The sequence below is a fragment of the Delphinapterus leucas genome, chromosome 1 (genome assembly GCF_059928025.1).
Source record: "Delphinapterus leucas isolate spDelLeu-1000000601 "Yukka" chromosome 1, BTC_Dleu_Yukka2, whole genome shotgun sequence".
NCBI classification, from domain to species: Eukaryota; Metazoa; Chordata; class Mammalia; order Artiodactyla; family Monodontidae; genus Delphinapterus; species Delphinapterus leucas.
Genome location: NC_143129.1, coordinates 64,901,582 through 64,915,916, shown reverse-complemented (window position 1 = coordinate 64,915,916; position 14,335 = coordinate 64,901,582). Strand labels below are relative to the sequence as shown.

The window sequence follows — 14,335 nt, the reverse complement described above, 5'->3', positions numbered from 1 at the left end:
ATTTAATAGGCTGCCTCTACAGGGCCAAATGCAGCCTTAATATGCTTGCTGTCTCCCCTGTTCTCAGACGCTCTTCCAGCCCCACCACCCAAAAATTGTTAGAACAGCAGGAAACGTAAAAAAAAAAAAAAAAAAAAAAAAAAAAGGCAGAGGGAGAAGAAAATTTGATTGAGATAGTTGTGGATTTTTTCCAACAAGTTTCCCCGCAGCTGTTATCAAAACATGCAAATGAGATTTTCCAGCAGGATCTTAAACAAATCTGGAGGAGTTAATGCCGAAGCAAAATAATCAGCCCGTTTGAAGTGACTATGGGTTTCAGTTTGTCTTTTCTCCCCGTGATACTATTGCAGGGGAATGATAATTAGACCTTTACTTAAAAAATCTGAAGGGGCTCTCTCGCTTTCTTTTCCCTCCCTTTTCTCCCCCTCCTCCCTCTCTCCCTCTCTCGCTCCCTCCCTCTCTCCTTCTCTCTTGCTCAGAAGTTGGCAAAGGGGGTTTTCTTAATCAGACTGTTTTTTTGGTCCGAGGGAAAGGAGGAAGAAGGAGATTGTGATGGAGAAAAGGGGTCTGTAAAACGTCAGGCACCACACAAAGGCTTTGCCACGTAATTACAGGCTCCTATTAAGTCGAGATCTGCCCTCCCAGGGGTCTCCAATTTTCTTGTATTCCCTACAAAGCCTCCTCTGCATGCCAGTTTGTGCCTTTTGAAGTGCCAGAGAGCTTCTTGATCCAACTGAGAAGGAAAAAGGAGCTCAGCAAGAAGAGGGGGAGAGGGAGAAGGGAACGGGGAAACCCACCACCACCCTCCTTCGGACTCTTGGAGCCCTTTTTTTTTTTTTTCCTTACGAAAAGTAAAGTGAGAATCCTGCTCTCCAATACATCTGCAAGACATCACCCTCTCCTCCTGAAACTTTAGTCACTCCTGAGAATCCACAGGAGTGCAGAGAGGGGGAACACGTTTTCTTGAAGATGTTTTAAAGCTGGAACAAGCCTTCTTCTGTTGGTGCTTGAACTCTTGCCTGGGAATAACTTTTTTAACCTTAAAAAAAAAACCCACTTTGATTCTTCTCTCCCACCCCTTCTTCTCTGTTCTTCTGTTTGCCTAACTCCCCCGCCCTGCTGGCCTCCCCTTTCCTCTCTCCCCCTTATTATTATTTTTAGTGTGTGCGCGTGGACGCTTTTGGAGAGCTGGAAGGGATTTTTTTCTCCTGACTTGAACATAGGGTGACTTTTAATTTTATTTTTTGGTGTGGATTATCTCTTTGGACCCCGCCGGACTTGGCCTCAGGAAGGCAACCGAGGCTGTCGAAGGCTGCTGGTGCAGAACGCTCTGCTCTACACAAGGGGGTCCCCCGCCCTCCTTCCACTTTTTTTTTGTTCTTCCCCTCCTTCTCTCTCTCTCTCTCTCTCTCTCTCTCTCTCTCCCTCTCTCTCTCTCTCTCCACTCCCCCCCTCTCTTCCCCACTCTTCTCCTCTCCCCCCTCGCGCCCACAGCGTTTGGTGTTGATTCGAGCGGGAAGAGGGGGGTGGGTGGGATCGGAGGGGGAGACCATGACCTCCAGCTACGGGCACGTTCTGGAGCGGCAACCGGCGCTGGGCGGCCGCTTGGACAGCCCGGGCAACCTCGACACCCTGCAGGCGAAAAAGAACTTCTCCGTCAGTCACCTGCTAGACCTGGAGGAAGCCGGGGACATGGTGGCGGCGCAGGCGGACGAGAGCGTGGGCGAGGCCGGCCGGAGCCTACTGGAGTCGCCGGGACTCACCAGCGGCAGCGACACCCCGCAACAGGACAGTGAGTGAGGGGCGCATGCCCGCGGGGGTGTGTGTCCCGGGTCGAGGGCGGGGGTCCGGGCTGGGCGGCTGGAGCCCGCCTGGGGCCAGGGGGAGAAAGTCAGGAACCAGGAGGTGTTGGTGGCAGTGGCCGGAGGAATGGCCGGTCACAGACAGAGGGAAAAGGATGAGAAAAGGAGGGCTCCGCGGAGGACGGAACCAGGGCGGAAGCTGGAGGGAGGCCCTGCGATTGGGGTCAGGGACTCTGCCGGCCGCAGACTCTCGCCGAAGCCGACTGCGCTGCCTCTCCGTCCCGAACGAGTGCGGCTGCCAGATCTTCCCGCTTGCGGGGCGACGGGGCTGGGCTGGAAAAGGGTCCCAGAGCGGTGCAAATTCGGGGAGCCCGCCCTGTTTGGGAAAGCATTGGGTTAAAGATGCTGAGTCGAGTTCGGAGGGCTTCTTCCGGGTGGCGTAAGCGGGTTGGAGGGCAGACGGGACAGAGGTGGCAGAGGGCACCGCGTAAATCGAGCTAGACCCGCGCTGCTCTGGCTGGGCACCGCGCGCGGGCTCCGAAGGCCGGGTGTGCCGGAGAGGCGGCGCCGGAGCGCCCGGCTAGAAAGCCGGATCCGCTCTCTGTCCCCGGAGCCACTCTCTGTCCCCGGCTGTTGCGGACACCTGCATAAGGGTTTGAGACCCCCGGTAGAATGAAAGGCCTGAATGACACGGGAAGACTCAGGCGAAGCAAAGGTAGTGTCCTTTAGGGGTGAAACCCGAGCTGCCGCCCCGCATGAGCCCGCACGGGAGAGATGCGCTGGGGAAGCGCGGAGCACTGTGTCGCATTGAAGGAGCTCTCCCTACTGGCCCCAAAATTTCCAGAAAAGTCCATGTATAATCTCCCTTCCGCAACCTACCTGATTGGTATCGTGCCCCCAAGGAAATCTCACCTCGCGTTATTAGCTGTACCTCAAAAAAGTGACTCCAAGTGTATCCATACGTCCTGGAGTCTATAACAGACCTGTCACCTGGCTCATCACAGGTGACATGGGGTTGGATATTTCCTAAACAAGGTTGTTAGAGTCAGAACTTGGCTGGAAGGTTTTAAATGAGGCTGATCCCTTTCCATGCCATTATTTGCTGACTGCTATTTCGTCTTGGAACCTGGAGCCTGTGGAACCAGGGGGTCCACTGGAATTCTGTGCTTTTCCAAAAACAGTGCCAAGGTCAGATTCTCAGAAAACAGATAGCAAAGCAAACGGGACTTAGAAACAGCTGGAAGCAAGTCCTGTGAAAAATGGTGGGAGGGCCAAGCTGAAACAGGCCGCAGGGAGAGCCCATCTCTACCGCAGGCTGCCTGCTGTTCGCCCTGCATCCTTGGTCCAGGCCTGGGCTCCCCTTATAGTTTTTTAGCCAAAAGCAAACTGGGGCCGATCCACCCTACGACGCACAGAGGCAGAGGGTGATGGGGAGTCTGACCTGGCCTGACACTAGGGGAAAACTGGGCAACTCTGAGGAGTGAAGACCCCGTGTCCCCAAGTCCCGGATAATGCCTAGGTGCAGAGGCCTCCTTGTTGAGGTTCCTGGTTTCTGGGGAGCTGCTCAGGCCCAGTACAGCCAGGCAGCATGACTCAACCACCGAAGGTGTAGGCACTTGTAGCTCAAGAAAATGCACTGCAAAATAATATTATTTTAAAACACTTTACTAGGGAATATTTAAACATACAAAGAGTAGGGCGAATAGTATTACGAATTTCCATGTGCCTATTACCCAGCTTCACTAATTCTGCAAATTCTGCCGTTTTTTTGTTTTGCCATGGCTAATTATTAATCACAACGTTTGTCACTATTCGGAGAACTGAAGGCTGGAGCCACAACAGAAAACAACACTGTGAAGAAACTGCTGTATAGAAAATCAGGGTGCGGCAAGGGAGATCAGCCAGAGCTGCTTTGCCCCAAAAGCAAGCGGAGGGCTGTGTAAAGCAGGCCCAGGGTCAGTGGCCGCAGCAAGCCCAGGGCCCACGCAGGCCAGGGCTGGAGAGATGCTGACAGTTCCTGTCGTTTGACTTTAAGTGGACACAAAGAGAGGGGAGTTCGAGTTCATGGTGGCCTTCTAGTGGGTACAGAGCAAGACTGGGCTGAGGAGGCCAGCTGGGAAGCACCCCCAAGCTGAGGCGAGGCCACAGTGGTGCGGAGGCAGCCCAGGGATGGCTCTTTCAAGACCCAGGCCTGGCGCAGCTAAGGCTGCGTTGAGCATGTGACAACCGCGGGATGGTTGGGGACAGGCAAAGGGCAGCAGGCAGAGTTGGGGACCGTTTGTCCTGAGGGAAAGGGATGACACCTGTGGGAACCTGCCTGCTTGATACTTGAGCACATCACAGAGTTTCCAGTAGTAAGGAGGCCTAGTGGGGAGTGACCCCAGAAAGGAAACAGATTCTGGGGGAGAGGGTGTTTGAGGAAGAATGGTAGACAAACAGTTCCAGAGGGAGGTCGCAGAATGCAGAGCGAGGTGATGGGAATGAGCTGATGGACAGACACCTGGGGCTGAGAAAGTAGCCGAGAAAACACACACACCCAACCCCCCCACACACACATACACACACACACCACAGGCCTTGCTTTCTGGAGATGACCAGGGCCTATCCTAACAAATAGTAGTTGCTTTTAGAAGCAATGTTTCCTCAACCTCCTTCCCCATCTCTGGGATGAGAATAAGAGGGTTTGGTAAGTTGAGTGATAGCAAGTGTCCAGGAGGACCTTTGTCCTTAGTCTTGGGCCCCAACCAGGAGATGCCAAGGAACCTGTCATGAGCTACCTAGAAGTCAGGACCAGTGGAGCCCTGCTGGGCCTCCAGTCCACTGTGGACAGTGAGGGTCAGACTGTGAATCAGAGAAGAGAGGAGTCTCCAGGCAGGGTGTTAGAGCTAGGCTGCCAGCGGCAAGGGACAGAGGAGGGCACCGAGAGTCAGGCGCTTTGAGCAGCCTGCTGGGAGTCTGCTCCAGAGTGAAAAATCATAATCTCCTTTGCAGAGATGAGGAACATTTAAAAGACACCTTTTCCTCTTAGAGCTATATAGAAACAGGTCCTTCCTAAATTTTCTGTTCAGCTGAAATAAGTAAAACAGACTCTACTTACACTTGCAATGTTAGATCATTAATACTGCAAATTTTTCTGAATTGCAAACTGGACCCATCTTAGCAAAGAGGAGCCACGTACTGTCCAAAGTGAAGGCTTCCCGCTGATCTCCTGCACTCCACACCACAATTCTGTCTCCCCCCTTTTTTATTCACTTCACTTTCCTCTCTGTTGAAGGATTTCTTTCTCCTTTTACTGATACTCCCAGCCTAGCAAATTTCTCAAACTTCTCGGTTCAAATATCTTAAGTATTTAAAGAAACAGTTCTTTAACACGGTTAGAAATCCAGTGGCTAATGGGGGAGTGTGGAGTGAGAAGGGGGTGGTGGTAGAACAGGGGTAGTCAGGGAGAGGAAAGAGAAACAGGTCATAAAAATAGGCAGACCTACTTCTAGGAGGACGGTGCATCCCGCTGTCATTTCTTAATCTGAACTTCTGCAAACTCTTAAAAAAAAAAAAAAAGCGCCTGCCTTCCACGATCCCAACCTCTAAATTAGTGAAACCAGATTGTCCTAATAAGACCTTTCGTTGGAAACACATGTAGTCATAAAAAGGTAGACGGAAAGTCAATTAGACACGCGTGCACACTAGCACACATTCACAAGGCTGTTCTAAGTGTGCACCGGGCGCAGCTGGACCGCGGGCCACGGCGGGATGCAAATGCAGAACAGCGGCGCGGGGAAATCGATTTGTCACAAAGGGAGAGGTGTAAACGCGGCGCGAAGGAATCACCCGCCCAATGCGCCTGCCACATTCCCGGGGGCCCATCTCTGCCGACTCTTCTAGGCCAGAGAAACGCCCAGGAGAGCGGGACCGTTCTCCAGGGCGCTCCCTGCTTGGAATTCACATCGGAACATCAATTCCACTGGAGTCTCAATATTTGCAACACCTACAGCGCCAAGAAATTTTCCTATGCGGCACCATCCTGGGGCCCTGGAGCCGGTGCCGCCACTCTGAATTTGGGCCTCAGTTATCTCGATTCAAGGGAGGGAGCGAACGAAATTTACCGTTTTAAGCGTAGCCTGGAATTTTTTTCTCTTTAGAGGAGGCAGTGAAATCCAGGATCAAGGGAGGTCACTGAGTCCCCAAGGTTGAATGTCAAGTCCAGAAAAGAGGTTGAGAATCCTGTTTACCTTACATGCAGAAGCAAGGGGCTTAATGGCCTCCTCTTACCGTTTCGGAGAAATTGACCACCTAGTGACTCCCTCCCGCTTTGGAGCGAAGGGCGCTTGGAGTTTGAAGCTTCGGGGAGGGGAGCCTCTAAAGTCCGAGGCCCCGGCTGCCAATACTCCCTGGGGCTCCAGATCCCCCAGGTCTAGAAGACAGTGAGTCACTGGCTCCACCGTTCACTTCACTGAGGAGGCCCTGCCCAAGACTCCGGAGCGCCTTCCCCGCACCTTGGGCGTCGCGCAAACCTGCGTTTTTGCTCGGCGACCTTAACCTTCCCCGGGCAAGCTCAGGTCAGAGCGTAGGGGCGTCAGACGGGGAGCAGTAGGTCACTCGGGTCCCTGCAGTTCCTTCGTCTTCCCAGGGGCGTCATTTTAGATTTTACAACACGAGTAAATAAATCATCTCCAAACCAACAAGATGTCACCCCCCTCCAGCCCCCTGCGAAAAAACCCCAGCAATTTCGGAGCCAAGATCTTCCTATTCCACTGGCTCAGATCAGCTCAGATCCGAATTTTGAACGCCGCTCTGGTCAGCAGACACCTCCGGGAACCTTTTTCAGTTTTAAATAACATCTATAGATTTTCAACGATGAGGATCCCTAGACCCATTTGAATTTTCTTTTAAAAAGATGTGTTTCTTTTACAGTTCCTCTCCCATATCCTGTTTACCTGCTCCCTCCTTCAGCAGGGCCGACAGTCAAAGCAGACCTCCACCTTCTGGAGAACCCCTCTCCTTCGCGGGGGCGCCAGGGACGCGGGTACGAGGAAGTTGCAAATCCGTGCGCGCCTGTGCGTGCGCGGCGAACCCCGCGTGCCTCTCGCTCCTGGCGGTGCGGACTTTCAATGGCTCTGAGAATATGTATTTATTTTTTACCCTTTAGGAGAGATGGAGTCAGCAAAAGCCATAAGAAGTGCAATTTTTAGGAATCGGGGGAGTGTATTTGTAGAATAGGATATAAGGCTTCCTTTTTTCTTTTTTTTGTCCCCCTGAGGGTGGATAAGGGGCCAACTCCCTGTTGCCACTTCGTGTCCAAACATTTACAGAACTACCTGTGATTGCGCGCCATTGTAATCCGATTGGACGCTCTTTGTCGAATTCTGGGTTTTAATTTGAAGCGGGGCAAGTGCCACTCTCATAGTTTTGGTACACTTTTAACTCCCTTTTCAACAATTCAAAGAAGATGCATATGTCAACAGCATTATTATCTACCCACAAGAATTTGGATTCTTGTAAAATCCAATAGTTTGGTGAGCAGGCTAACAACACTCAGTTAAAAACCAACCATCTCAAAAAGTAATAATAATGTCAACAAACTGCCACGAACTCCTTTTCTCGAAATGCTGTTTGTTATTAAATCAGTAAATGCGGAGAAACATTGCTGAGACGTCTGAGGAGGGACAGTCATCGGTGTTTCAGGGTCAGTGGGTTTGTTTTCCAAACACACGTACGTTTTTGTGTAAGGAGTCTCCACCGTGGTCTGGATATTGGTAGATTCTTGGCATTGTCATTTGTCTAATTTAGTGAGGCAGCCTCAAGGAAGTAGTCGTACAGAGAATTATGGCCTATCAATTTTAGGTTTAAGACAAAAAAGAAAAATCACTACATTTCACTTGTCCTGGAAGCACTTTTCCTGGTGAAAAAAATATCTGGGAAGCCGATTACAGGGGCAAGCCACTTTAGGGGAGGGGAGGGGAACAAAGGCACAAATGGTGGTGGGTTAGGGAAATTTTATGAAAGAAAATAAAGAAAACACGTCAGAACAAACCAATCACAAACACAAGTGACTTCTCAGAAGAGTCTGAATACAACTAGAATCAAGGATTCTGCTGTTCCCGGAGTTCTCAAATACAGGAATTTATATAGGTCTGAGTTAGGACCAGAATGCAGTTCTCGGGCACTGGATAGCCTAGTCGCTTTGCTGCACCACGTAATAAGGGAGCTCTAATTCCCAAGAACTTTGGTCCTCATTTTTGCCATTATTGATTTCCCCAGACTCAGCTCCAAATGAGGAATGCATTTGAAAAATGTGTATTAATTTGAATCCCCAAGGCCCGAGTTATGAGAAAGGACAAGGACAGGTCCTCTGGTTCCTATTTTGTCTACTTTCAAGGAGTTATTTGCAAGCGATTGGAAATGCTCTTAACTGCCGCATGAGGAGAGACTACACCGAAACTCTCTTGCAGGAATGGCGGTCGCACCCGGCCAGAACCACAGGCTCTCTTCGACGCTCATCTATTTGGGGGAAGAGGGGCGGAAGACGTGGGGGAGGGAGTAGATTGGGCGAGGGAGAATTAATTCAGTAATTCAGTGAAGAATTTTAACTTGTAAAATAAAGACACAGTATCTTAGATTTTAATGTTCTCCATCTCTGCCGGCCGGGACGAAGATGCGAAAACCGCCATCCCACCTCCGCCCTTTTCCTCACAGTTCCAGGGGCACTGGGGCGCAGCGCTCGGCGAGGTGGAACGCACTCGCGCGAGTCTTACCAGACGCGCCTCTCCTTGCTCTCTCTCGCCGAAAGAGGGCGCATTCCTCCCAGGTCGGGGCTGGAACTTAACCCCGGCCTTCAAAAACCCTTGGACTCCCGCAGGAGAGAGAGATGTGCTGGAAGACCCCTCTACACAAGTAGCAAAAGATGGGAAATATCAATAGCGTGAAGTCACTGCGGGGCCTGCGTAAATATATGCTACACATGCGTTTTAACGGAAACATGGAAACAGCTGGTAGGCTTTGTGCCTTCCTCTACTTTGAAACGAGGGTGGTCAGTATTCCAGGGTTAGCAGGAAGGGACAGGAGAAGAGTGGGACTAGATGACCCTGGATAGGATAGGTGGGTGCTAGGGCTGATGCCTGGGTTCCAGTGGGAAGGAGAAGGTTTGTCCTTGTGGAGGTGGGTGAGACATTTCTGTAGACAAACTCCAAGTATTTAAAGAAAGAGGGGCAATTCTGAGAGACGGAGAGCTGGCGGTAGTAGTGAGATGCTGCAAAACTGCCACAGAAACCCTCAGTACCTGAAGTCCTTGGATAGGGCAGAACATTGGCCACCTTAGAGTTAGGCCCTAGGGTTAGGGTAAGCCTCTTCCCCTAAAAGGAAGAACAATAGCTGCCCCCCGCCGTCTTTTGTGTGCCTGCAACTTGGGCACTCACAACCATTTCCAACCCCTGAATCTGACTCCTGGCCTCCACTGGTCCTCCCTTTTTGGGCAAGAGTTTCAAGAGACTTACAGGACAGATGAGGATACACCCTTGTACAACTTGGGATCTTCTACTTCTCTCTTGGTCTGTTTCTCACCCTGACATTGGAGGGTCAACAGGATAAGGCAATGCTGGGAACAACAAACTGACAGAATGAATATTTTGTCTTTGTAGCTTCGCTGGTAGTTTATACACACCTTCCAAGATAATCTTGAGCTTGGGCGTTCACTAGAAACAGAAGCATGAGGCCAGAACTGGAAGGGAAATTGCTTTCCCTCAAATGTTTGTCTGAGAGAACATTCACCCCATTCACTTAATTTCTCATCATCAGTATGTCATTATATTTTAAAGGACCTCACAGTGCTGGAAGGTGGTGTAGTTATAAATAAGCATAAAAACAGATAGGTACTCTTCCAGTACTCTGAATATACATGCGGAGGCCAAATCTATTCAAAGACGATTGAGATATACAACTTAAAGGCCAAGGGGCTCAACTCAATCAATTTTTGAGCCAGGATATGCTAAGTTCAATCAGCTTGACTATGGGCAAAGTGAAAGGCCTAGCCAGCACTTCAGATATATACAGAGAACATGTTTTCTCAAGTTTCCGTTGTATTTATCCACACAAATTCATGGTAGTCTGCAAAGGTCTTGGTAGAATTGACTTGGGTCTGTTGAGTGATAGGGAGTCAGTGCCCCGGCCTCCTGAGCTTGTCCACCATCCTTTTCTTCTTTGCATTCATTCCCTGTGCCCCAACTGGCTGTCCAAGATCTGTCTGCTGTGGAGAAAACTGATGCTAGAGGCCACAGAAGCCTCTTAAATGCTGTTCTAGAATCCTCAGAAAAGGAGAGGGCTTTTGAGCAAAATATGTAATGTACTAGGTATTTTCATGTATTTGCCCTCTCTGATGATTCATTTTATAATAGCCAGTTAGAGACTTCTTGGGGATTGAGGTTTGGGAAACTGGTTACTATTCTGCTTCTTTTCCAAGTAACTCATAAATATATGAAGTTGAAAGTTCTAGTGGGAACAGGCATTGAATCTAAATCTTTATACCTGGACATAGACATACATCAGCATTAATCCAAACTGGGAGGTGACACTAAATAATTATGTACATTGTGACTTTTCTTTCCATTTTCTACCAGTGCTACTTCCCTAAATACTGGTCTGGATTACAGCAGTCACATACCACTGGGACAGGTGCCAGACTGTTGTCTGTGCTCAGTAAAAGCTTATTAAGTGATAGAATGAGCTCCCTAAGTTTAGTGGATCCCCTTTCTAACCTAGCATAAGTACTAGGCCCCCTCCCCTCCTCTTCCCACTCTAAACACTTTGCCTTGGAGATCTCCTCTAGGCTCACCATTTTAGTAACCATCTATATACTAATGACTCCCAGGATATAGCTTCAAGGCCCCCCGCCTTGGAGCTGCAGATCTATATATGCATCTACCTATTGGACATTTCCATTTGAACAGCACAAAACGCTTCAACCTCAAAAACAACCTAAACATGGCACTAATGAGCTCCTTTTCCCAGTCTGATCCTCTCATAACTTTTTCTATTTTCCTGTATCAAAACACGTGGGTGCAACACTCAGAAACTTCAGACTCATCCTTGACTCCTTCCTTTATGCCTCTGTCCAATCCAACTCCAAATCCCAACAATTTTACCTTCTAAAATCACTTGAATTCATTTCCTTTTAAAATCTTTACAATATCTCACCTGCACTGCTAAGCCAGCCTCCTAACTAAATGGATCTGTCTGCATCCATGCTTATCCTCCTTTATGTGTACATGATGGCAGAGTGGATATAATAGGTCTTCAAAGAATATTGGTTGCATGAATGAGTGAATGCTTGTGCATTTTTTACAAATATATTTTTAAAAAAATCATGGCTCTCCTCTTCTTTAGAATTCACAATTGCTTTTCATTCTTTTCTATCTCGACCAAATTTTTGTCCTGTTCTTTTTTTAAAATCACTGTTTACTATATATATATATATATATATATTTTTTTTTTTTTTTCGGTACGCAGGCCTCTCACTGTTGTGGCCTCTCCCGTTGCGGAGCACAGGCTCCGGACGCGCCGGCTCAGCGGCCATGGCTCACGGGCCCAGCCGCTCCGCGGCATGTGGGATCTTTCCGGACCGGGGCACGAATCCGTGTCCCCTGCATCGGCAGTCGGACTCTCAACCACTGCGCTACCAGGGAAGCCCTACAATCTATATTTTTATCTCTGCCCCAGCAACCTGCTCATTCACACACAAATGCTGATTCGAACCATTCCCCTACTTTTCCCTAGTATGCCAGTTAAGCTAGTACATGTGCTCTAGTCTCTTTTCTGCTTCTTTGATTCTGATCTGAAATGTCCTTGCTCCATGCCTCTTTTTTACAAACCTACCCATGCTACCTTTCAAGGTTCTGCTTCCATCATCTCCTTGTGATATCTTCTTTGTCTGCTTCTTTTAGACCAAGCAAATCCCTTTTCTCAATGCTTACTGTAGAAATAATCAGTTCCTCTACAAGTATTGCTTAATTCTTTTCTAAATATTTTAAATTAATTTACTTTGAGAATTTTCTTAAGATTAGAGACTTTTTGGGCGGGGTTTATTCCACAGTTGTAGTAAGCAAATAAATCAAATAGATAATTTTAGGGAGGTATTGTATGATTCTTCTGTTTATGCAATCTCTAATGCAAGTAATTTTTAAAATATGAGTAATACCAAAGTGCAATACATGCTTATTTTAGAGAATGTATTATTTTGCATTAAAAAGTTTAAATGGGAAAGTCAACTAAATTTCACCATCCTAAGGTAGACACAGGTAACAGTTAGATGTTAAAGTATTTCTTTTTTATTTTTTACACAATGTTTGTATTAATGTTCTTTTTTTTATATAAATTTATTTATTTTTATTTTTGGCTGCGTTGGGTCTTCTTTGCTGTGCGCGGGCTTTCTCTAGTTGAGGCGAGCGGGGGCTACTCTTCGTTGCAGTGTGCAGGCTTCTCAGTGAGGTGGCTTCTCTTGTGGAGGGTGGGCTTCAGTAGTTGTGATGCATGGGCTCAGTAGTTGTGGCTCGCGGGCTCTAGAGCGCAAACTCAGTAGTTGTGGCACACCGACTTAGTTGCTCTGTGGCATTTGGGATCTTCCCAGACCAGGGTTCGTACCTGTGTCCCCTGCATTGGTAGGCAGATTCTTAACCACTGCGCCACCAGGCAAACCCATGTACAACATTCTTGATGGCTGATTTTTCTTAATTTTTCAAAGACTGTGTTTCCCCCAAATTAAGAAAACACACACATGTTGAACCCACTTGCTCTCCTCAGAAAAGTTAAACAAACGCACAAACAACAAACAAAAGTTCTCCAAGAATGATGAGAGCTGTGACATCACAGTTATTTCCCAGCGTTCTCAAGTTCCAGTGGGTACATTTCCAGCAGTAAAGACCTTCAGAGTAAACAGTTTCTTTTTCTTTTCTGCTTGTTCTAGCTGGGAACCTTCCCTAGACATGAGCACATGTCTCCTTTTGAAATTGGAAAAGCCTGCATAATACCTAAAGGACATTCCAAGACCACAGTTGGAGAGCTACTGCTCAAAAAAAATCATTTTTACATGATTTAGTAAGAAAAGTGCCACAAAGCAAGTTGGGAAGAAAATATCTTAAGGGACTGAAATTTTTCTATTATTGTAGATCCCTGGATCTTGAATTTTCTTTTATTAAATATTTTAAGACTCATACATGCTTTTGTAGAAAAAAGAGGAGGAAAATGATATATATTTCTCTGTACCCTGTAGAATGATGATCAGGTTGGATAGCAACATATTCCAGGACATGGTAGTGTTTTTTGGCAGAAGAAGAAGCACTTAGAAAAATCAAAGACAATGCATTTATCCAGATATGAAAGTCTGCAGTCCCCCAGCCCTTATTTAAAGTGATAATTGCAGAGAAAATATAAATTGTTATTATGAAGTCTATGTAAAAATCATTCCCAGGCAAAATGATGTTGAAACATTTGCCTGATGAATGCAAATATTTTCTTTAGGGAAAGTATTAACAAATGATATAACATCATGCAGAACAAAATTTTAAAATTATAAATTAGATATAGCTAAATAATTAATCTTTCTCTTTCTCATGAAAAAGGGGGAACAGGGAGAGTAATCATCATTTTTGAGGATTAAAAATCACTCTTCCCCAATAAAAGTTTCTGCAGTTTCCCACATTGCCTAGTTTTAAAGGAGAAAAGAAGGAGAACCACCCAGAGAGCTCTTTGCCTATAACCAGATGTGCTGTTCATCTGCTCTAATCCTCAAGTTCGAGGGAAGAACACAGGATGAATCCTTAACACATTTAAGAAATAAAACGTAATTTGGTTCATTAATCACGAAACTGAAATCTGCAGTTTCGCTACATATATTTCAAAGGCTGAATCCCTTTTGACAAGAGAAGAAGAAAATAATATCACTGCACGTTTGACTGTTAATGCGTCTGTTCTAGCTTCCCTCAGGGAAGAAGAGATTTTTCCGTGCGTGATCATTTTTTACTCAGACTATATGAAGTGTTATTTAAATTTATATCTTTTTTTCCTTTACCCTAACATTCTCCTTTCTCAGGGTGATGAGAATATCTGTTGTCTGCACTGTTTTGGATTTTTCTTTTGTGTGTGTGTGTGTTTGAAGATTCAGGGCTACCTTGCACAGCCAGGAAATTCCAGCTGTGCTTGGGTAAAGCCTTAAAAGTACAATTGTTTAAACTGAATTAATATACTCAGGCTGCTGGTTTGCTTAATTCTTTTCCCTTATTACTTGTATAAATTGATGCCTTACTTGTCTTAAAGGATTAATAACATTAATAATAGGAATGATAAAGTGAGATAAAATACGAAACTGCTTCACAAACTCTAAGAACATGTACCAGTGCTATTATGTTTTATAAAGGCAGTTCTAAGAAGTAAGTAGGGGTGGCATAATTATTTTTGTTTTACAGATAAGAAAACTGTGGCTTGGAGAATTTTAGTGAGCTACTGTTGAGTGACTTGAATCTTGATCAGGAATCTCTCCTGATCCCATT

At 46.9% G+C, this 14,335-nt stretch overlaps 1 protein-coding gene across 3 annotated transcripts in view; it reads left to right on the top strand.

The window, feature by feature from the left end:
* The first annotated feature begins 1,437 nt into the window (after positions 1 to 1,437).
* PRRX1 (paired related homeobox 1) overlaps positions 1,438 to 14,335 on the top strand; it is a 73,171-nt gene continuing 60,273 nt past the window's right edge. For all 3 annotated transcript variants that reach the window (XM_089911248.1, XM_089911244.1, XM_089911245.1), the window contains exon 1: positions 1,438 to 1,792. In XM_089911248.1, the coding sequence (XP_089767374.1) occupies positions 1,552 to 1,792 (241 nt within the window). In that variant the 5' untranslated portion in view covers positions 1,438 to 1,551. The remainder of the gene's footprint in view (positions 1,793 to 14,335) is intronic.